Source organism: Oryzias melastigma, linkage group LG20 (assembly GCF_002922805.2).
Source record: "Oryzias melastigma strain HK-1 linkage group LG20, ASM292280v2, whole genome shotgun sequence".
Taxonomy (NCBI): domain Eukaryota; kingdom Metazoa; phylum Chordata; class Actinopteri; order Beloniformes; family Adrianichthyidae; genus Oryzias; species Oryzias melastigma.
Genome location: NC_050531.1, coordinates 8,997,726 through 9,021,418, shown reverse-complemented (window position 1 = coordinate 9,021,418; position 23,693 = coordinate 8,997,726). Strand labels below are relative to the sequence as shown.

The following is a 23,693-nucleotide window of genomic DNA, read 5'->3' as shown; positions in this document are numbered from 1 at the left end:
TAATTTATTTGAGAATTTCAGCAAGAGAAAATTGGTAGAAAAGAAGGTCAAATTATTTTAAAATATATTTATGAGGTTTCATTTTGTCCATTTTGTTCTTTGTTTTTAACTGTTTTTCTAAGTGTCGAGTCTTGTTTAAAAAACCAACAAAAAATTAGTAATTCTGAGTTTTTATTGAGGATGATGAAGAGCAAACCAGTTAATTTTCAAAACTTTTGACGGGGTGAATTTCAGAAAACATACATTTTATTTTGAAAACTGGTGTAATTTTACTTTCTTAACCATTTTCCAGAATCTCTAATTCCTCCTTAATGTCAAATGCAGCTGAAAACAGACAAGAAACATCAAATTTCCAAGTTTTATTTAAATCATTTACTTTTATGCTCACATAAGTTATTTTTTTATATAAATGTTGTCATTTGTCAACATTTTCTTTTACGTTTTTTCTTAATCTGGCCGGTTTGAAACAAAACCAACAAAAAAGCAACTTTTCATATTGTTAAAAAAAATTAAAAAGGGCCAAAAAAATGAAAAAAGAAAATGATTAAATAATACATTTAAGTCCTAAATTATTAAAATACTTCTTTTTTTAACAAATGTTCACACAGGCTAATGCAATAATAAGAGGGGATTTAATGAAATGTATTAATCAAGTTATTTTTCTTTTTTTTTTTTTTAATATATATTTTTGTAATTTGATTTATTTTAAAACACTGTGGTCCCCATTGTTTGCGTTTTCCTTAAACCATATTTTGAGCTGCTTTAAAACCTTACAAAACCTGCCTCTGTCATCTTTATAAATTGTGTCATCTATTTGTTTTTGTTTTTTTTAAAGGTATGAATGTTTAGAAAAAAAATATGTATAGCATAAAAGCCACAAATGTGAAATACACTGAGTAACTGACACATAGTTGTATTTTTGCCAAATTCAGCCCTCTTAATCTGAAAATCTTGCCAGGAAGTGATTCAAATTCCCTCAGAGTCCCATAGCTGTTCATTCTCTCTATGTTATCGATGCCATGTGTACTGTTATATGCTGATACAATGTAAACACTACAGTACGTCCTCCGATGTACAAACCCATGTACAGGCAGTGGTTGTTAAATGAAACTGTAGGAAAAAAAACATTAAAGCAAAGACTGTAGGTGCTAACAACAGACTGTATTTCTGTCTCTAATTGTACTATTTGACTGGTGTTTACCGCCTGTAACCCAGTTAGGCATAACATATCTATTAAACTGTATAGATAAACTATTCCAGACATGAGTGTGCTTTTTTTTCTTATTTGTAATGTTTTTGATTTTTTTAGGGTACAAACAAAAAGCAGATAAAATAATTTTGCTGCCCCCTGCTGGAAATAACTTGCAATTTCCACAGTCCTTTTAATGTAAAATGTTAGTATATTAAATTTCCGTCATATAAAAAAATAGCTTCAGTGTTAGATGAGAGCGTTAAATAAAATAAAAAATAAAGAGATGGATGTTGCAGAATGTTGATTATATTCCATCCTGAGTGGAAGAATGAGGGGCTGTTGTTCTGTTAATGTGGATGAAGGGGCATCACATCTTGGTGAGGCGTAGGGTGTTCAGTCGGACCCCCAAAACCGTGGCCCCAGAGGCATACTGGATCTCCCTGAGGATCCCGATCCACTTCTTCTCTGACTCATTAAATCTGAGGAAGTTAGTATAAAAGTTAAGTTAATATAAATTGGCTTTTCAAATATAATTCAGAGTTTCTAAAAAATATGTGTTGCTGATTTAATAATTTCTAAATGACATAAAAGAGCAAAGGAAATCTACAAATGCTGGAAGATCTGCTGATGTGACGCACCTCCAAATGTCGTTCATCTCTTTGGGAACAAAGTCGTCGCTGTCCTCCAAAGGCACCATGGCAAAGCCTCCGATAGCGTAGAGGGAACCGGCCAAGGACACCAGATTTAGGGAGCTTCGCTCATGAGGAAACGCCACAAAGTCAGACCACCTGTGGTGTGTAAACACACACAAAGATTTATTGATTTTGACTGGAACACAAACTAAGTTCTGCACCTAAAAGCCTAAAAATGCAATATTAATTAATTGTCATTAATAGCATTTTTACTCTATCCTAAAATGTTGAAGATCTGCAAAAACCTAGCTATATTTTCATTCAGAAGGACATACTTGTTAGCAGCGATGTCGTAGACCTCCACAGAGTCTGTCAGCCCGTCATCCGTCACTCCTGCCGCCACGTAGATTCTGTCTTTGTGAACTGTGGCTCCACATAAGGAGCGAGCGTTCTTCATGGGCGCAAGTTCCTTCCATTCAAACGTCCTGGTGTCGTATGCGAGCATCTTTTTCATGCAGCTCCTTTGAAAACAAAAGGAAAAATGCAATCTTTGCTGGAACTTTATGCTACTTTTCTCAAAGAAAAATAACTTTATAATAAATAGAGTCTTGTTTTATACTTACTTGCCTTCTCCTTTTCCTCCAATCACATACACAACGTCGTTGTGCGACACTGTTGCGTGACCATAAACTGGGTAAGGAAGGGATTCAGATTCACCCCATTTAAAGGATCTGTAAATAAGAAACCATTTTTACTTGATTTTTTTTTAAAGTTCAACATATTATGATTTAAAAATTTTTTTAAAATAAGGAAAGTGAGTTTTTTAATAATTTCTTCTGGATTTATTGTAGAAAAAAAGCACAGAATATTCCAAATAATGGAGGAGCTTCAACCTTTAATGCACAGAAGGTGGCTGGGATTTGACTGAGTCTTCTTAAGCGTTTGCTTTGTCTGGTTAACAGGTAGAAAAGAGCTCTGCTGCTCATCTGTACCTTATTAAATGAATATGTTATCATTTGGTGCAAAAGATCCCAGATTATCACATCAACAAAAAAATATATGGACTCAACGCAAAATTATCTCGAAAACAATGCACAAATTATGTTTTTACATAGGAGAATGATGAATTTAAGCCTAAAAATTCTTATAATTTGCCCAGAACCGCTTAAATAAACAAATTCTACTCTGTTCTATTTTATTAATATTATTATATTATATTTTATTTCTAATAAATTCCATTATATTCCATAAAATACAAATTATATTGACGGGAGTGTTGGAGAATCATGGTTATTTTTGCTGTCAATCAAGTTATAAACTCAAACCTACTTGCCAACAAATGTTCTTTTGCAGAATGTTAAAAAAGTTTGCCTTGATAAAAGGTCCAAACCTTGCCAATAATATTAAGATTAAAAATAATTTGAATATAAAGTTTGTTAATGCGAAAGTATTTTTGATTAATAGCAAAAATAAAATCAACAATTAGCATCAATCGTTCATTTATTTATTAGGGCCAGAAAAAAACAAATTAATCGCAAACCTGGAAAAAATGAATCGCGATTAATCGCTGTTTTTTTCTGTATTTGCCGACCACTTATTATCTGAGAATAATCACAATATGAAATCCTACACGAAATTCTACATATAGGACATTTATTTTTTAATTATTTTTAATGTCAATCGATTACAAAAAAATACAATTCTTATTAATCGCACTTTTGTGTTGGGATTAATCGCGATTAGTCACAATGTTTTACCAGGTAAAATGTATTTCTACAATATGGCATCAGACCATCAAATAGTTCGCTTTTTGTGAAAAAGTAATCTAAACCACAAAAATAGCAAAATAAAGTATAAAAAACTGAGAATATTTATTTATTTTGTAAGTTATTATGGTGTAAGCAGGATAATGTTTTAACGCATGCCGTGGAAGCCTGAACCGCCGAGTTAAAGCGAAGAACTGTTTCTTCAATTAATTTGCGTTAATGCATCTTAACGCGTCAATTCTTTTTGATTAATCGTGTGCATTAATGTTCACAGCCCAATTATTTATTCATTTTTGCCAATTAATTGGCAAATGCATACACCCAAATCACAAATTCTTCATATAAATATAATAATAAAACAGAAGTGCATTTATTTTAAATTTTCACAAATTTTTGATATAAGTTAGAAGCAGCAGTGAGAAAGTCAAGGTGCCAAATATAACTGTTAGAAGATGAGAAAATAGAACATAAAACAGATTGTTTTGTGGTACATTTTAACTCAAAATTTTGTTGATTATTATGTTTCTCAATAAAGCTTAACATTTCGTTTTTCTGGTGATGGGACATTGAAAAATGTACAAAGTTTTAAAACTGTTATAGTGCCTTTCACCCCAAAAATGAACTGAAGTGGATAAAGCAAGAGCTATATTTAGTAATGGCTAAATAATGTAACAATTTTTACATTTTTAAAAGTAAAAGTCTGAGTTTTACTCACTGTCTGTCGTAGACCAGCACTGAGTCCAGCGTTCGCTCCTGCTCCTGCAGCTCTCGCCCTCCCAGCACATAGATGGAGCCGTTGGCCTCCGTCATTCCAAACAGGTAGCGGGACGATGGTAGGGGGGGCATCCCGAGCCAGTCGGTGCTCAGCGGGTCATACTGAGGTCACAGGGTTCAAACATTCATGAGTGGGTTATGTTGACACCACCTGCAGTAAACTGTCTGCATATATGATTGGTGTTTTTTATTAGCTTTTAAGTCGACTTGTACCTGCAGGAAGTAGGAGGACACGGGACTGTCTTTGTCCTCTTCGTCAAAGAACAATCCTCCAATCACAAAGATCTGGTTTTCCTTTGTAGCCAGGCTGGCGTGGTTCTTAGGAATCTGTTTGGAGAGTGACGCTACGTAGCAGTCGTTTCCGGAGGGATCATAGGCCACGGCTCCTGCGTCATTCACCATCAGGATCAGGTCTCTGCTGAACATCCCAAACCGTAGGTTGTCGTTCAAAATCCCCGGTAGAAGACCTTCCTCTCCGTCTTTACTCTCTCCGTCGTTTTCCGCTCCACTTGCCTCCTCCTTGGTCTTCCCCTTCTTCACGTCTGGCATGATTCCAGCGCGAGCATCTTTGACCATCTGGATCTTCTGCCGCAGCTCTGAGTTGCCCGAGATCAGCTTGTGTTTCTCCACTTTTTCCTTCAGATAGTCATCAGTGACGAGACGCAGACGAACGCAGTCCAGCAGACCTGGAAGCTCCTTCTCTCTGTTTTCAGCATCCCTGGACACCCAGTTCATCAAAGCCTCAAACACCACCTCTTCTGTCTCGACGTTCAGATTGTCGTTTGTTAAAATAGCTGCCAGCTCGCTAGAGAACAGCTGGAGAAAGTCCTCGTCTCTGGAGATGAGCTGAAAGCGCTCGCAGGCGTAGTTTCGGGCTGAGACAGCCAGCCTGGGGCAGTCTAACATCAGACCAAGCCTGAAGATAGCCAGACAGTTGCTGAGGCTCAGGCGCTTTTGTAAAAACGACACACACACTGTGAAAATCGAGGGAATCTGATACACGTTGGCAACGGCAAAGATGTCCTGGACATTCTGCTCCGTCACGTTGATTTTGGAGGTGTACAGGTACTTCAGGATCAGCCCCATGACACCAGGCTCCACGTCCTCCAGGACAATTTCTCTCTTTTTACTCTCCTCCAAGTCGGACAGGAAGATGGAGCGAAAGTAAGAGCTGCAGGCACAGAGAACCAGGCGGTGGCAGGGGAACTCCTTGTCTTTGATCTTCAGCACGCAGTCCACCAGCTTGTCGTTCTCCAACAGGTCAAACAAACCGTCCTGCAGCAGGGTCTGTTGGTACAACCTGGGTTCATCCATGGGATTCACAGGCAGTGCCATCGTTCCTCACTGAAGAAGTTTGAAGTTCGAGGCTGCAGATCCAACAGACGTGGATGGTCCTCACGCTACAGTAGTCCCTTTCTGGCCTGGAGAGTAAAGTTAGATGCACCGTCAGTGTGGGCAGCTGAATATCAGGACAGCCCACTTCCTCAGCTGTCCCGACCCTTCAAATGAGCTCCAGCAGGAAGGATATTTTTAGAGTACGTGCTTATTGGAGAGCTATGGGCTTCATTCTGCAACATGAAGCGCAGTACCCACCCATCTCTGGTTGTCTATTCCACCTCCAATCCCAGGACAATCCTCCACCCCCGGACTCCAACAGCTGACTGACCACTCCACTGGAAAATAGTCAGCATGAGTCAGACGAGGATTTGCAAAAGACTTTGGATTTTCCTGTCACAGAATAATTTTACCCACATGGTCATCTTTGTGGTCATTTTATTTATATTAATTATCTGTATCGTCTGTAAAACAGAGACAAATTACAAACTCCAATGATGACTAGAACTAATTTAATCTGCCATAGCCCAAATTAACGATGACCACAGGGCACTTCGGTGACACCATAGTATGTAGTGAATAAGATGGTGGTGAGGACATTTTCTAAGAAAAGAGAAGAGCTTGGGTGACATATAGGAGTGGAGAAAGGAGTACACAAGTTGATTTCATCCTGTGTAGATGTTGTAACCTAAATAAGATTGACGACTTTGAAGGGGTGCAGCACAAACAAAGATGGGGGCCGAGTGAGGACAAGTATCAAAGATAGGGACAACTGTGATGGAAAAACGAGAACTCTGAAGAGTTGATGAATAAAGATAATGTTGGAGAGCACAGAGTTGAAAAGGTGGCTGTTGTGGACCAGGAAGTTACAAATATCAGAGATGAAGAGGCCTTGAAGAGGATGAAGAACTACATACCTGTGAATGTATGGAAGTGTTTCGGAGTGGAATCCAGGGGCGGGGCTAGAACATTTAAGATTGGTGGCAGAAGACTTTGGAAGCTTGGCAAATGAGAAGAGCAGAGTGGAAGATCATTACAAATGATAGGATCAAAATACATAATACTAACGATTTTATTATTATTATTTATTTAATAAAAAAACATTTTATTTTTTATTTTTACAGTGCTTAAAGAAGCTTTGATAGATTGATTTAATCATTTTTGACAATAATGAGTATAATATTGACTCAATTTTTGTAGCTCCGCCCCTCCTAGAGTGTCCCACTGCGCTGCTTAAGATTATCTTAAGGTGGATTTTGGGAGTTAGAGAATGCCTGATGAAGTAGACATTTGTAAAAAAACAAAGATTAGGTTACCTGAACAGTAATCAGATAATCTAATCATCAGATAATCAGATCATTGGGATCTGATTACTAAAACTACGGTGGCCCTAAAGTGCAAAATACACCAATAAATCACTCAAGACAAAAATATGTTAAAGATTAAAGATCACAGCGCCAATCAAAACAGCAAATCAAGCACTAAAAAAAAAACATTAAATTTTAGAAAGCAAAACACTATTCCAGAAAAAAAACACACAATTCCAAAAAAATTAAACAAAGTAAAACGAAGCGTTTCAGAAAAAAAAGTAGTTTACAGATATCGAAATTCAAAGTTAAATGAAACACAATAAGAAATCGGAAAACATAGATGTGACATTGTTGAGTGGATAATGACGTCTTCATTGTCATCTTCAGTGTCCAAACTAATAAAAGTTTTACGATTAGTACAGTATATCCAGTTTCACTTTATTCCAAATGACTTTTGGTTGATATGATGAACAAATATCATCATCCAACCACCAATATCCCATACAACCTACTTCTTCCAGTTTCTTCTTTTGTTTCATTTTTGAACATTTCATTCTGATTTACGGAAATTTATTTAGTTTTCCAAATTTTTTCCTCTCTCTTTTTTTCGAAAACCATAAAAAAAGATCAATTTATTGATGTCATTTGTACTTCAGGGCCACCGTACTTAAACTGTAAAGAGATTAAAGAACAGTGTTCAGATTACATGAATTATAATAAGATAATTTTAACTGTAATCACACAAATTGAAACCCAGCTCCCAAAACATGGAATTGGACTCTTCTGGTTCATCGTTACGAGTTAAAATGAATTTCGTTACACAACGTAATTCATCCTGATGTATGAATTCATCAAAGCCAAATAAAAAAGTAGAAATTTATACCTTAAATGTCATTAAAAGCTTTCTTTATTGTGCATGGCAGCAGTCATTCTCTTCATTAAAATAAAACATCAGTTCTAACACAAATAAATACTTTTGAGAAATTATTATTTAGTTGTATAGTTGCAAATAATTTACTCCGAATGACATAATAGAACACATTTTTCAGAAGGTTACAAACTGGAATTTGACCACAAATGGTGATTTCTTCATTTACAACTTTTGATTTCATCTCTCCAGTAAAATTCCTGTTAAAATAGCCAACAGTTGGAACCAGTCACGCTGGCTCTCTACTCGGCTTTTTCTTTGTTGGGTTCTGCCGCTGGCTGAGCAGCAGGAGTTGTGGTTGCAGAGGCAGGAGGAGCTGCAGCAGCGTTCAGAGGGGGCGCAGGAGGAAGTGGGTCCGGGTCATCGATCAGGGCTTGTTTTCTCTCTCGCTCTTTGATTACTTGAACCAGGCAGTAGGTCACAAACATCACAAGAATTGTAGTTATAGGGAAACCTGAAAAAAATAAAATAAAAATAAGCAAACTTTTAAGAAAAAAAATGAATGAAATTGCTAAGATCACCTTTAAGAAGCAGACGCTTAGCAACCAGCTTGGAAAAGTCCAAACTGTTCAAGGCCACGGTGTTGTACAGCACGATGCACCAGAAGTTAAACGTGTTGAAGACGGCTCTGATGCGGCGAGACGTCGCTTCCGACATCGCCATCTGTTAACAAAACATTGTCAGCTTTTGCTTCCTTGTAAATTAAAGTAAACGAAGCTGTGTTAGTGCACCTCCAAGGAGACAAAGGGCTCCATGGAGAAGAACTTGGTGGTCCACAACTCAAAGTTCAGACCAAAACAGTTGAAGAAAGCCCAGAAGAGCACCACCTCGCAGGGACCCAGCCACAGAATGGTGATTCCGTAGGTGCAAAGTGTAGCCACCAGCTCTTCCAGAACATTCTCATGCTTTCCTCCTAAGTAATCATAAACATACCTGTGTACAAAGAAACCATCCAATCTTTAGTACTCAGCATCATCAACCTAAACATGTTTCACTACACTCACTTGCAAAGCCATTCATGAATTCCTCGGTCAAAATGTCTAAAAATAGATGAAGAAAACATTGATTTAATTTGCTGAAGTCTTTTGATGGGTTAAAATCTTATGGAACTCACGTTTCAGCAAACATATAGAGCATGGTGATGCACTTTGGTGGTTTGGGTGGGTCCATGTGATCCAGTTTGGCCACCGTGGTGATGACTCCAAACATCACAGCTGCTTTGACCCAATCGTACACCAGATTGAAGTAAGCCAGACCGACTGGAAACCGCACAGTGAGAATAGATGAGGCTCACAGGGTTTTAATTTTTTAGAAATATTATTTAAATATTTGGATATTAAATCCTTGTTTAGTACATACCTAGAGCCCAGTCAGAGAGGTGCTTCAGCAGTTTCATGTCAGTAGGTATGGTCAGGATGTACATGAAGTGGAAGAGGACGTCCACTACAATGACCACACCCAAGTGTATGAGTCCGTGCAGACTGATGTTCCATAATTCCCCATCTTTTCTCGTCAGGTCGGACCTGTTGACCTAAAGAGATGTCAATTAATTAGCCAAAGTTTTTTTCTGTCTCGTTTTGTTTGTTTTTCTTTAATTCTTACTATGGCTTAACCTCTTGACCCCTGAGTTTATTTCCAGCTTTCTAAATTTTCACTTATGTTTTTCCTTTCAAGGTAATTTTGGTGTCAAAGTGTATACTTAAATCAATAAAGCATCAAGGGGTTAAAAGAATGACACACATTATTATAATTTTTCTATTTTTTACTATGCAACACTTTAAAGTCAATACACAAACTTTAAAGTTTGTGTATATTTGGACATTTTTGTAGGTCCTAATCAAATTACAGTCAAATTTGAAAAAAAAAAAAGAAAAACACAAAGGCATTTTGATAACTGTCAAGCACGGTGGTAGACATTTGGTAATAAGGGCTGGTTTTGAGAAAAAAAAAAGCTCCACAAGTTGCAGTTTTTGCATTTTAATACACAAACTTTAAAGTTTGTGTGTTGTGGGGCCTTTGTGTAGATCCCGATTAAAATATAGTCACATTTGAAAAAACAAAACAAACACAAAAGCTTTATGTAATTGTCAAGCACGGTGGTAGACGTTTGGTAATATGGGCTAGTCACAGATCGCAGTTACTGCATTTAAATATACAAAATATATCAAAATATAGTAACATTTGGAAAAACACACACACACACACACAAAGCATTATGATAACTGCCAGGCACGGTGGTGGAGGATTCGTAATATGGGCTGGTTTTGTGCAATAAAAGCTCCACACGTTGCAGTTACTGCATTTTAAATTATTTTTTTTAATAAAAATGTTCCTGAAGAAATAACAGAACATGACTTTGCCAGAAACAAAAAAAAGGAATTAAAAAGTAAAATATGATGGAGTTAAAATTGTTCATAAACAAAATAGACTGGGGTGCTATATATATAGAGTAGGTCAGGATGGCTTAACTTTTAAAGAAATTAACATACAAAGGTAAAGTATTTTAATGTTAAAAAATTCTGAGCCAATTGGATTATTTTTAAATGATTTAAACATTAACTAAATGTAAGCTTTGTACCGTTCACATTTTTCTCTTGATTTGCATTAAGCAGAAATTGCTCAATAAACTCTGTAAACTTGCCTGAACATAAAATTTGTCAAAGGTCATGATAGGCCCAAAATAGAAGAAAGGGAGGTAGAAGTTGTACTTGAGTAGCTCAAGGATGTTGTAATTTCCATCTTTTTTTTCACAGTTTTCCAGAGCAAAGCTCATGCATCGCATGATCGTAAACCCACAGCCTCCGTAGAAGAGGACGTGGCGGAGCTCAAAGTCTCCCTGAACAAAACCGGCCTGTGTGGAATAATGACATGAGGGAGAAATTAGACACAAAAGAGATAAATGCAATATGTTTTTTTTTGGGGGGGGGGAGTGTTTTACCTCCCAGGACAAAAAGGGTTCACACTTGAACGTTGCTAGCGTGCAAAGACCCGTGACAAAGCAGAGCCAGCGGATCTTCACCAAGGAGATGCTGTACAGCAGGATGCAGTGGGACAAGATGAGGGTGACGTAGGTCCAGCCCATGCTGGTCCACACAGCCAGGACACCGTAAACCATGTACACCAAGGACCTGTACTGTAGAGGGGAAACAAGAGCTGCTCATTTAAAGGGTAACCAAACAGGCCGAATGGAGGCTGACTCCACCCACAGCTGAGATTTGAAATTCCAGTCCGGGGAGTGGGGCTGGGACTGTTACTATTACTGGAGCTGCGGATCATGATGTGGGACGCAAATGGTTCGACCAAAAACGAAATTCAAAAGAAATACCTCAATTCAACCTGTAGGGGGCAGCATGCAGTCGTTTTTTTTACCATATTTTAGAGAATTAAGTGAGTTTTTTTTAATTCATCAAAAATTTAGGACAGTACTTTTAAAGTGCCATTTAGTAAGGTTTAAAAAAAGTTGATTTAAGGTTTGGTTACCTGTTAGAGATGCCAATCATCTTTTGATCCATTTAAAGCAGTGGTCTTTTAATTATGATTATTCAGTTTTGAGCCACAAATCACAAAATCTGCTGCAATAGTTCATTAAAAATCTTCCTCTGAATTAGAAAATTGGCAACACTGATTTGTGGGTGGGACTACTGGTCCAGAGCAACCCCGCCCCCCTTCCCCAAAGAGCTCAGAACAGGGACCTTGAAGCCAACCAGTCATATTTTCTACATGACAATAATACACTTTTTTTCAAACTACATTTTTATCCTCTGCTCTTGGTTCACAACAGTTTGAAAGTAAAATACTCAGAAATGTAACTTGAAGAAAAATTCCACTAGGACATGTTAAAAAACAGTTTTCATCGTATTGTGTCTTTAAGACATGAGACCCTTTTTATGTACATCTAAGCTGTACTGTATAATAAATACTTTGTCATCCAAATCAAAACCAATAACTATTGCACTGTCATTGAAACTCAACAAATTGCCAAATATTTTTGGACATAAAACCTAATTAAGAAGATGATCAATGAGCACCTGTGGAGCCAGCATGGAGCAGATCTTGGCAAACAGCACATGACCAGAGAGAGCAAACAGGATGTGAGCCCTGAAGGTAGAGAACCACATCATCCACTCAAAATCGGATGTATCCTGTGAAACGGAAGAGAAAAACAATAAATATAATTGACATTTCAGTGAAACTGGCAAATGTTTTGATGCTTTCTCACCATTTTCCTTCCAAAATAACTCGGTTTGACACTGGTTTTGAAGGCCTTCCTGTTGATGTTGGCTAAAATTTAACAGACAGGAATGTTAACTTTAATTATGAGCCCGACTTTGACTGTGTTTATTGTAATAGTGCTTCTTTTGGGGGATATTTCTAATATCAGACGTGTGCTTCATGGTACTCACAGTTGGACACTTCAAAGATCCAGCTGGTCGCCCAGAACACGGCGAGGCACAGCATGACATAGTAGCTGTAGATCTCATACTTGGGAAGAGCCGCTTTGATCCCCATGGTGATGCAAACAGGAAAGCGAAGCTCGCAGGCTTTGCAGTTCCTGATCACAAACGGCACAGTTTCATTTCAACAATTTTGAAAGGAAATGACACTAAAAGCCACCGCAGAGTCTTCCTCTCTTGCAGAAAACACCTTAATCTCTTCGCTAGTGCCATGTTTTTACTTTAAGGATCTGATTCCAACCAAAGTACAGTCCTGAGCAAACAGCTGTACGCCTAAAAATAAAGCAGCAACAATGAGAGACATCTCTTCCTTGTCCTAATGGAACTGAAATAGACGCTCCGACTAGTGAGTCTTTCTTTATCGAGGACTGATTTAGAAGGTGATCTTCATGTAGGCACAGAAAGCAAAGACTTTGGCTCTTTGATATGGGATTGTTTTAGCATAAAAACTTCATTTATCCACTAATATTTCAAAAAGACCTTCAGAAGATTTTAAAACTCTAAATAAAATCCAAAGCAAAAGATTTGATGCTCCCTTCATCCCTGCAAAGGTGAACTTAACTGAAGCTAGAAATCAAGCTTAAAAACTTAATTTTGATCCAGTTTGGAGCAGAATTAAAAAGTTTTAGAAAGTGATCATAGTTATTTCTAAAGCTACGACTTTAAAAATCACATTATTAAAGCCTTGTTTTGCACCAAAAAAAAAATCAGATTTAGTTTTTCTCTTTTTGTAAGCAAGGAAGAAAACTTAATCTTTAAAAAATATGTAACTGAAAATGGATTATTCAATCCTAGATTCTACTGCAACAGGAGAGAACTCAATGAGCATTCTGCATTCAGAGCTGCAGACATATTCTTTGCTTCCTTTTGTTGTGTTTTAACATCTAGATTCAAAATTGGCGGGATTTTCTGCACCAAAAACAAATTTTTTTGTGCTTTTTCGAGGTTTCATTCATTAAACACAAGAGGGTTTTAATGACGGCTTGCAGAGAATTAATGATATCACAGCTGTTGTTATTTTAAATCAAACCAGTTGCTCAGCATAAATACAGAAATATATATATTTTTTGCAAAAATTATGAGAAGGAATTTTGAAAGTTTTCTATCTTTGCGTTAAATCAAATAAACAGCAAATATAAATCTCTCCTTGTTGTTTAAACGCCATTCGGTTTGTCCCCACCACCTGTCGTGACACTGACCTTGAAAGCAGCAGCAGCACCAGCGGAGAGCCAGAAAAGTTATTTATGGAATTGTTTTAGTTTGCTTAAAACAAGGGGGAAAAAATCACAATAAAAAAACAGATTTTTTTTCTTTTTAAATATAAATGTTCATGTGCTGCAGTTCCTCAGGGCACAGGACCCTCTGACTCCCTGAGAGGGAGCTGCTGCTGGTTAAAGGTGACATGATGTATTTATACTTTGACCACTGAGACAGAGGGGCCGGAGCAGGAGGGCGGCCGCAGGAGGATAATAGTGTCACATGACACAGGCTGGCTGGTATTGATTTGATTGTTCTTCAATTGATCATATTTATCTACTAATGCAGTAAAAGTTCATCCAGTGTATCTAAAACTGTTGAGTACATCTAAATTTTAAACTAAAATTTTGAGACATATAGTTGCTTTATACATTTGTTTCTTCTACTGATAGCTTCTGTGTGAATGTCCTGTCCTTTTATTGTAATTTTGATGTAATGTGTTGCTGTAATAAAATGAAATAAATTACATGTTGGTAAAAATAAATTTAAAAAAATGCAAACTGACCCCAAAAAATGTTGTTTTTTTTTGTTGCTTGTAGTGTTCAGGTATGATTCTTTAGATGAAAAAAAAAAAAAAAACATGAATGAATAATTCCTGGCATCTCTAAGGATTTGTTGTTGTTGAAAGTGATTTTTAATCTGAATTTAAGTCATTCATCATCAAAAATACAAAAAAAAATTCCTAAACTTTATTAAAGAAATGATTTCTTTTGTAAAATGTTTATTCTGAAACACATTTTTGTAGACTACTACTAGTTTTAAAATGATACTAATTAGAAATTAAAAAAACTGCAGTTTTCTAATTACTGATTGGTGTCAGCTGCTGTTTTTTTCGGAGGGCTTTTCTGGTCCCATTTTGTGTTTTCCATATTTTTTCTCCAGTCATTCATCGTGATTTATCTCTTTTTATCTTTTTTATCTAATTATGTTAGAATTAAGTTAAACAAATACATTAATTTACTTGTTTTATCTCATTTTTTATGGTGTACAGCACTTTGTGTTTCCAGATATGAAAATTGCTATATCAAAAGATTGATTTGATTATTAATATTCACTTTGGTCATTGTAAGTAGAAATGAATACAGTATGTATCCTGATTCCCTTAAGTTGAGTCATTTTATCTTTAAAAGTTAGCTTTAAAAAGTGCTTTATAGATACATTTCTTCTTCTAATCATTTACCATGTACTGTATATAGATTTTTCTATTTTTAATTAATTATTTTTTAACTATGTTTCATTTTAAATATATATATTTTTTAAAGTGATATTTCTATGCTTTAATAAAACCCACCCAAGAACTCACCTTGTATGTTAAACAACAAGCAGCGTTTTCTAGAAAAATTTGATCATTAACATTTATTCTTATCAGATTTAGAATGATTGTTTTAAAGCGCACTCACCTTTTGGGGTTCATTCCTCTACATGACGACACACAGGTTTGAACTCGAGGAAATGCTGGAGAAACGATTGTTTCCATGATCCATCGTCTTGAGCGCGTTTATAGTTTTAATATTTCACTTTCGTGCTCATTTTACCAAAAACGAAGCCGGTTCTACAAGTCAAGTCAGACATGTCTGGTCCTACATGTTTTAAGGCAGGTTAAACTTTAAAGTGTTAACAGGAACTAGTCCACTGTATGTCCTCAAAAAAAAAAAAGACATGAAAGGAAGAAAAGCATAAATGTCATTGTTCTGAATTCAAACAGCAGCAGTTTTGTTGTTTCTCAATGAAATAAATAAATACGAACATTTCACGATGTTTATGACTATGGTGAAAATGTAGTTGGTTTATTCAAAAATTACATTTAAACATGTTTTTCTGTTAAAAACTGTTCTACCGAGATGCATTTTGGTCTATATTTGCTAATCTAGTGAGCATTGATGCACGCTAGTTTTTCACAAAGACTTCTAGGAAATTTCTAGTTTTGGAATTAGTTTAGGACAGGAGTAGAGAATGGCATACGTAGTGATTAGGGGGGAATTCTGACACTTTTAGAGGAAGATTTCAGATTCAGCCGTATTTGATCACTCATTAACCTAACCGTAACCCGACTTTTGCACGAATGTATAAAATAACTTGTGAATTGTAACTTTCTACTTTTACTGTTTGAATCTCACAGTTTCTGTCTTTGTGATAGATGGTTTCAGAAAGTATTGAACAGTAAGGGTCAAACACGAACCAGAGCCACGCCCATTAAGCACCAACTGCTTTTATTGAAGCTTCATCTCACTTTAAAACTGGAACAAGTTGAAGTTCTCATCAACCTGGTTCAATGTTGTCCCTTTTCAAACGGTCATACATGGATGCAGTGCTGACGACAGAAGTGTAAGCTTCGCCTCGTTTCTCAGATTAGATGAACGTGTGGCGTTGTGACGTTAAACACAGGTAAGGCAGCTGATCACGACACGGCTGCAGTGCTCTGTTGACGTGAGGCTTCGAGTCTGTGGAGCACAAACGTTACTCTTCAGCTGCCTCCTTCTTGCTGGTCTCTTGGCCCTCAAAGATGGGAAACTTGCTCTCCACTTCTGCCCAGGTCATTGTGCCGTTGGCCAAATCTCGGACTATTACAGGAAGCTTGCTGACCTGAGGAAGAAGATGGAAACGTTGATAAGATGGAGTTCAACGGATCAACAAAAAGTCCTGAGAAAAAACATCAGTCTTGACAGTACCTCGGCTCGGATTTGCCTCATGGAGTCCCGGTCCCTCAAAGTGGCCGTGTGAGGGGTCTTGTTCACGGTGTCAAAGTCGATGGTGATGCCAAAGGCCACGCCGATTTCATCTGTCCTGGCGTAGCGCCTTCCAATGGAGCCAGAGGAGTCATCCACCTTATGCGACACCCCGTTTTTGGTCATTGCCTCGGCTATAGATAAAAAAAATAAATAAAATCCCTGCGAATGCACTAACGATAAGAACAAATGTATTTGTGGAAACTTACATAATTCCCTCACAAAGGGCATAAATTCCTGATTCGGGCTCAGAGGTAGAACAGAACATTTGTATGGAGCTACAGTAGCAGGAAAGCTAAAGTACTGCAACAGAGAAAATGGAAACCAGAATTGGCAACAAAAAAAAAAAACGAAAGTAGGAACGAATCTACATCTAAACTCACCGTTCTCTGTTCATCTCCTTCTCTGATGTGGAATGTATGCTCAAAGATGGTGTACATGATCCTGCCGATGCCAAAGGAAGGCTCGATGACGTTGGGAACAACTTCCTCCACTGCACAAAAACCGAACAGTTACAAAAGTGGAACCAGAACCGACGTGGACTCGTCACTCATATGGAGTCTCTCTCACCGTGCAGAGTCTTCTGCTGCCGCTTCACGCTCACCATGTCCTTCGTGAGTTTGAATGTCTTCCCTTCAGTCTCGATGTTTATCTCTCTATGCGTCAACAATTGTTTACATTTAGTAAAAAGACATAACAAATAGGTAAAATACACTAACAAGTTCATAGAATTATGACAGTGGTCCCCCAACCACCCTAATGGTTCATTAATTCCTGATAATGCACTCTTCAAAGAGCATTATCCCACTTATACCATGATGACTTAGGAAGGTTTTTAGGACTTTTAATCTTCTTATTTTCAGGTTTAAAATCATTTTTTGCAAAAGGCGGACTACTTGATACGTGGTGCAACACTGCGCATCTCAGTCGTCAAATTGACCAATTGGTTTAAATGAATCTATAAAATAACACATCGATTCTACTGTCTTGCTGCTTGATCAACTGTAGAATAACGAATTTGTTTCTAAATAGAACAGATCAATCCATATAGAACATTTGGGATATATGACCGGAACTACTTTTTTAGGTGTACTTCATCTCTTTTAAGCCACACCCTCCAACCAATCAGAATCAAGTATTCACTTGGCCTATGGTATGATGTTAGATCACATTTTGACAGACTGGCCTAAATAAAGCACAATTTCTTTATTTTTTAGCCCGAGTTTTCCTTTAACTTTTGAGGGTTAAGTTTATTTTTATTCTCTGCAAAATATCTGTAGCTACTTTAACCTTTATTTGTACACCTTATTTTGTGTAGTAAGCTTAAAAAAATATATATTGGAAACTAACTTCAGCCTCATTTAACTTTGAAGATGCAGCAGATTCATGACAAAAAGGTTAGTTTCTGAATATTATGCATTATTTTTATTATTATTATGGTGTTTGGGAAAACTGTTGCAATGTATTCATATTTGGAGTAAAGACTTGTTGTTTTGCCTGTTAAATGCAGATTTATTCTTTATTTAAAGTCTAAGATTTTCTCTCTGATTCCTTACTGAGTCATTTCTGTGAATAACTTTTTTGTTAACTTTGGCATTCCAGTTTAGCGATCGGAACAGCTGCTTTGACGAAGTTGGGGACAGATTTTTGACACGGCAGAGCGATTTGACACGCGCCGAGAATGAGTCGGATGTGGTGGGAAAAATCCAGTAGTTTTCCCAAAACTTTCAGATTCATAAGATAATTACAACAGAAAGATGTAGGTCATGTTTGTATTCTTTTTTTCTGCAGCTCAAGGGTTTGGGACAACTTCTTTACTGTACATTGATTCACACATGCTGAATTTGTTTTTAAATATTGTGTATTCTTCACTAGATTCCCTTACCCGGTTTCATTCAGCAGCTGCTCCTGCTCAGTAATGAAGCATTCGTCACACACGGCCAGATACTCCATCACCAGCTTAGCTTCCTTCTTGTACGTCTTCCCAATGGCTCCTTTGTTGGGCTCAAACTGGACAACATTTACAGTTTTGTGTGGAGACGTTAAGGAGAAACTACAGCTATAAAACCAGATTTTTTAGCTTTGCTTTGTTACTTGCTGCTTTTGCTTAAGGATATGGGTTCTTTAAGAGGCTTCTCAGCCACCAGAGGGACCTTTGTGGCTCGCGCGTGACATTTCAAATCATAGCATGACCGGTCAGCACAGCCCACAATTTCAATCCAGCCCTGCAAGCGACAAACATCACGTTGAGGAACATAATGAACACAAACCGATAGCAGAGAGGAGCCGGACTTACGTAGGAGGTTTTGGATTCGGCGTCCCAGCAGTCGCAGGCGTAGTGAGCCATCTCGTTGTCCATGTGCTGCCTGAAACGCAGCTTGTCTTTGGCAATGCCGACTTTAGTCAGGTAGAGGTAGATCCTCCCAATAAAATATCCCAAGACTGAATTATTGATCACTCCCTGAATAAAACAGGACATCAGTTTCTCTTCAAACGCAACAGAAAAAAATCTGATTTCCATTTATCCAGTCCTGCTTCTCACCTGCTCCACGGCGTCCCCCAGCCTCATGATCTGTGCCGACTGACCGCTGGTCTGGGCTTTGGAGGAGTACAACGTGATTTCCAGGTCAGCTACATTAGAGAACTTGGGATGGACCTTTTCACTTGGGTCGACAAAGTGCTCGATCTCAGCCATGGTGAACTCTCTGCGGGAGGCATTTAAAAATTTCAGTTTTGAGCAAAAACATGGTTTTAACGGGTATGAAGGCGACTCACCGAACACGAATGAGTCCAGCACGAGGAGAGATTTCATTCCTGAAAGAGTTTCCTATCTGAGCAGCAGCAAATGGCAGTTTTCCCTGGTTGAACTCCAAGAGACGCTTGAAGTTAAGGAAAATTCCCTGAGCAGTTTCCGGCCTCAGATAGCTACGAATCAAAAGTGAAAAATATCAATCACTGGTCTAAAAACAACATAAACATGTCTACTTTTCTCTTACCCTGGCATATTCCCTCCTGGACCAATGGACGTCTGAAACATTAGGTTAAAGGAGATGGGAGCTGTGAGGTCATTTCCTGTGGTGGGTGACTTGACGTTGTATTTTACAAAGAGGTCAGCAAGTTCTTGTTGGGAGTAGTTGTCCAACTGGAAGAGATTTATTTAGATTAGCCTCATTTTTTGCAGTCCATGAACGCAGACAGACATGTTGGTGTTTCAAAACAGACCTGAATGATGACGCTTTCCATCTCTGCCTTCTTTTCTGCCGAACATTTTTTATCTGACATCAACTTTTGGAGAAAAGCTGGAAAGCACAAAATACAAGTGTTGCCAGAAATGTTTAAACTTTTTACTTTTTATGGCTAATTGATTGTTTTGTCTGCAGAGATGGAGTAACCAACCTTTGGAATAGACTAAACACAATTTACAATTAAACTATTGTACAGTCACAAAACAACCCTACAGTCTGCAAAATAAATAAGTGCAAACTGAGAAATTGCAAACACCCTCACTGTCCTAGACTGCAGCACCTATTCTTCGTACCTTTAAGGAGATGGTCAGCTCTGAAGCATTCGCCGTTCTTTACGTCTTTAACCATGTAGTCTGCAAATTTTTCAACATGTCCTGAAGTCCTGCAGAAGCCAAATTTAGGGCATTTAGATTCAAGTATATTGAGTAGAAAATATATAAATACAAAGATGCAACAGGCTAGTCGTGTATCTGCAACCGGGCTATGGAGAGCTGCAATATTGGCAGCTTTCATGCATAAAATCGCAGAAATCAATATGTGCCTGTCAATAAAACCTACAGTTCAGCACTGAGATGCTGACTCTAGGAACCACAAGGCACCTTGTCTAGCAAAAACATGGAGGAAATGCACAAAAACAAATGTAGAGTTTAAAATGTCTCTAAAATATGTATTTATTGAGTAATATCAACTGTTAAATGAAATAAAATATTTAAAAAAAAACGATAATATTCTTTGTAAAGACTTAAAAACTAAGAACTTAGAGAACAACCAAATCTAACAATCTTAAATTTGATTATTTTCTTTCCAATTTCTGGTTAAAAGATGATTAAAGTCAATCAGTTTGTTCTACAACCCTGTGCACCTACTTGAGGACGGGTTCAGGCGTCAGCATGGTACAGTCGATTTCCAGAATTTGCTCCTCCTGAATGAAGTGCTGCCTCCAGGCCTGCAAGATGTTGTTCTTCAGGGCACAGCCCACGGGGCCGAAGTCATAAAGCCCACTCACACCTGAGGAGCATATTTGCATGGTAACATTATGCTTAAAGACAGCAACGTGGACAGGTTTAGTTGATTTCTTCAATGCTTGCTGCTGTGGTGTCACCTCCATAGATTGCGAAGGCTTGATCGTAGAAGAAGCGCCTCTTGAGGGTGTCTTCCATCTTGCTTCTGTCAACAATGTCATCTTTGGGTTGCAATGCCAGTTCCTGCAACAGATGCACAAACTACATCATGGGGCGTGCACAAATCTTTTATTTAAGTGGCTTTAGTTAGAAAGATAAAGGCTTCTGCCTCAACCAGCTACGATTGGAAGCTCCAATTTCAATGAATAAAATTTGTTAAAGCCTCACCTTTGCCTCCAGTGTCTTCTTCCTGGCCTTCAACTCAGCCACAGCTTTAGTAACATCCACGTCTGGAGCCCCGTTCTCTTTCATCTGACGCACCAGGTCCCCCTAAATCAAAGCAGTTGTGTAAGACTTTCACTGAGCTACAAAACAGATTTAGCTTGCAGTCTGGCTTTGAATGAATGCTAGCAGCTAGCTGTCGGCTTTAGCTTTCTGCTAGCTCTCCGCTTTGATTGCAAAGCAGAGAGCTAGGACCATCAATTTAGCCAAAGATTTAAACCCCACCCTGATCAGAGATGTTTCCAAGTCGTAGTGAAGCAGCGCTCTGAAACGTGGCAAAAGCACAGACATGAATGTAAGCTAACAGCTAGCAAGCAGCCGTTCTCTGTCATTCACGGTTGAGTTAGCCAAAATATTAGCATAAATATGACAACTAAAGAGACACGAAAGGCTTAATTAATACTTGTGAAAGTTATTTTAATTTTTCTTAATGATTGAAAAGTGACAAGTCACCTGTTCCTTCACTGCAAGCCTCAAAGGAGCGAGAATCTCTTCTATGTTTCCGTCCATGGTTTGTCCTTTCACCTCCAGCCAAGCGCTCAGCTTCTTCTTCTTAAGCAAGCAGACCGACGTTGAAAACGGCCGGATTCTGGGCGGGATACGGGACAAATGCAGAACCGCGCTGACCGTCGACACCGGGCAGAAAGTGGGAGTCACGGCGGTGGTCCTCAGCAGTGCTGATGCCGCGCTGCGGAGAAGCATGAAGCTCAGGAGAATGATGAAATCCACCGAACGAAGTAAACCTAACTTCCGCTCCAGAAGAGCACTTTCGTTACAAACCCGTAGCTCAGGGATACGCATCCGCAGATTCGTCATTAAAATAAAATAAAATAATACAAAATAATGTTCTTTAAGGAACATACCATGATTAAAAAATACAAATAGGGGTGTGTGTATCCCTAAATGTTTTGTCAACATTCTATGAAGTACTTTAGATTTTTCTAAAATATTTTTAAAACCGTAGTTTAAGAAAAAGTCCTTGAAATAGGACAAATTAAAAAAATTAAATAAGCTTAAACCAAATGATGTGTTCAGTTTTTAAGGCCACTTAGAGAATTCCAGTATTGCTAATTTATTGATTTTCTTTATCAGTGGCATATATTCTATAATGTTTTATAATTATTATTTATTAGATTATTGTACTTATATCATCACTGTCAATACCACATGTTTGAATAATGATAAATCAAGAAGGTTGGAAAATAAAAACAATCTGTTTTTACAGGTGTTGTCCTTTATTTTGTATTTTTCTTTTTGACATGTCTTGTTTTTAGTCAAAAGTGCTATTATTTTTTATTCTGTAAATCTAATTTTGTCCGTTTTTTGACATAGAGAAAAAAGTAGATGGCAGCAGAGAGAAGCAACATCATAAAACACCAGATGACCCCACTTTTAATGTAAACAAGATAAGGAGAGCGGAAGGGTTAAACTAGTCAAAATGTACACATTACAACTGCAACTGCAGCTCACACACTTAATCATACAAACTGACACAAATAGAGCCTTTCATTCTGTCACGCATACTCTTAGTGCAAAGGGGAGCTGACACCTGGGCTCAGGTGAGTGTTTATGTTTTGCTGAGGTGGATGACGATGGAATGTACGAAGAGGTAGAGCACCCGGCCATCCCCACGCCGAGACCCCCCCACCGGGGCAGCAGCCCAGATCCCCCAACACCCGCCATGGAACCACGGAGAGAATCCACCCGCTAGGCAATCTCGCCAAACACCCAGACCAGGGCACGCGGGACCGCCACAGAGGTCCCCCCACACCCAAGAGCAGGAAGGCACAGGAACACAGAGAGTGCAGGCCCCAGCCCAGCCAGAAGAGCAGCCCCCCCACCACGCCAGGAGGCCCCATCTCCCGGAGAGCCCCCCAACCCGAGAGGAGCAGCCCACCACCACTCAGCAGCGCCGTACATCCCCCTGCCCCACCCCAGGTACGAGCCAGGGCCCCTCCAAGGGAGACCAACCCCCATGCTCCAGACAACCACCCGCCACAGGAGGTCCAGGGGGGAGCAAGGCAGGGGACGCCAACCCCCGCCCAGGAGAGGGGCACCCAAGAGAAACGGGGGTCCAGGAGGAGTGATGTAAACAAGGCCCAACCAGACACACCCACTGATGGAGTCTAGGAAAGGCCCAGTTCTCGAGAGCAAGGACCGGAACCTGCTCCACCGAGACCTGGACACCCCCATGCTCTGATGTAGTTTGATCCTGTGTTCTGGATCTTACAGTGGTGGACAAAAGTGTTGGTACCCCTCAGTTAAAGAAGGACAAACCCACAATTCTCACTGAAATCACTTGAAACTTACAAAATAACAATACTTTTTTTTTTAATTAAACAATCAAAATCAGCCATCAATTTTGAATTGTTGATTAACATACCGGTAATTATTAAAAAAAAAAAAACAATGAAACAGGCCTGGACAAAATGATGGTACCTCAATAAAAGATTGAAAACTACCAGGCAACGGCGTGACCTTGACCTTACCTTAACCTGACCTGACCTGACCTGACCTTGACCTGACCTAGGCCTGACCTTGACTTGACCTTGAACTGACCTTGACCTGACCGGGTGTAACCCCATTTTTTTAATCATATTTCAATTCACACTATTACAATGCCAAAAGTAAAACACAAGTTGTGTTAAATTTCCAACACAAAGCCTGTTTT

At 38.4% G+C, this 23,693-nt stretch overlaps 3 protein-coding genes and 1 non-coding gene across 6 annotated transcripts; all 4 read right to left on the bottom strand.

Moving 5' to 3' along the window:
• Nucleotides 1–663: 663 nt before the first annotated feature.
• On the bottom strand, nucleotides 664–6,028 carry klhl40b (kelch-like family member 40b). 2 transcript variants are annotated; one of them, XM_036217444.1, is made up of 7 exons: nucleotides 5,958–6,009; nucleotides 4,578–5,785; nucleotides 4,306–4,466; nucleotides 2,448–2,555; nucleotides 2,160–2,345; nucleotides 1,831–1,980; nucleotides 664–1,671 (listed from the first exon to the last, which is right to left on the bottom strand). In XM_036217444.1, exons 2-7 carry the CDS (start codon nucleotides 5,697–5,699, stop codon nucleotides 1,560–1,562), a joined length of 1,839 nt encoding a protein of 612 aa, XP_036073337.1. In that variant the 5' UTR covers nucleotides 5,700–5,785; nucleotides 5,958–6,009; the 3' UTR covers nucleotides 664–1,559. The 2 variants fall into 2 exon arrangements, with proteins under 2 accessions (XP_036073337.1, XP_024136301.1); XM_024280533.2 differs by having other exon boundaries at nucleotides 4,578–6,028.
• A 1,870-nt stretch (nucleotides 6,029–7,898) lies between these two features.
• hhatlb (hedgehog acyltransferase like, b) lies at nucleotides 7,899–14,520 on the bottom strand. Of its 2 annotated transcripts, none has more exons than XM_024279699.2 (12): nucleotides 14,154–14,520; nucleotides 12,341–12,489; nucleotides 12,157–12,218; nucleotides 11,966–12,079; nucleotides 10,876–11,070; nucleotides 10,579–10,788; nucleotides 9,297–9,468; nucleotides 9,052–9,196; nucleotides 8,942–8,977; nucleotides 8,669–8,870; nucleotides 8,459–8,600; nucleotides 7,899–8,391 (listed from the first exon to the last, which is right to left on the bottom strand). In XM_024279699.2, the coding sequence occupies exons 1-12, from the start codon at nucleotides 14,228–14,230 to the stop codon at nucleotides 8,180–8,182; spliced, it is 1,716 nt and encodes a 571-aa protein (XP_024135467.2). In that variant the 5' UTR covers nucleotides 14,231–14,520; the 3' UTR covers nucleotides 7,899–8,179. The 2 variants fall into 2 exon arrangements, with proteins under 2 accessions (XP_024135467.2, XP_024135466.1); XM_024279698.2 differs by lacking the exon at nucleotides 14,154–14,520 and adding an exon at nucleotides 13,591–13,830 and having other exon boundaries at nucleotides 8,180–8,391.
• Nucleotides 14,521–15,841: 1,321 nt separating this feature from the next.
• On the bottom strand, nucleotides 15,842–21,838 carry gars1 (glycyl-tRNA synthetase 1). The gene is made up of 17 exons (XM_024280409.1): nucleotides 21,476–21,838; nucleotides 20,969–21,070; nucleotides 20,722–20,824; nucleotides 20,486–20,627; nucleotides 19,913–20,001; nucleotides 19,597–19,673; nucleotides 19,371–19,516; nucleotides 19,150–19,299; nucleotides 18,917–19,079; nucleotides 18,671–18,835; nucleotides 18,492–18,599; nucleotides 18,260–18,405; nucleotides 16,945–17,030; nucleotides 16,758–16,867; nucleotides 16,584–16,677; nucleotides 16,318–16,508; nucleotides 15,842–16,231 (listed from the first exon to the last, which is right to left on the bottom strand). Exons 1-17 carry the CDS (start codon nucleotides 21,836–21,838, stop codon nucleotides 16,106–16,108), a joined length of 2,361 nt encoding a protein of 786 aa, XP_024136177.1. The 3' UTR covers nucleotides 15,842–16,105.
• Nucleotides 20,082–20,216, bottom strand: LOC112151664. Its single transcript, XR_002920175.1, has one exon. It is a non-coding gene; the product is annotated as a small nucleolar RNA SNORA84 (small nucleolar RNA).
• Nucleotides 21,839–23,693: the final 1,855 nt, after the last annotated feature.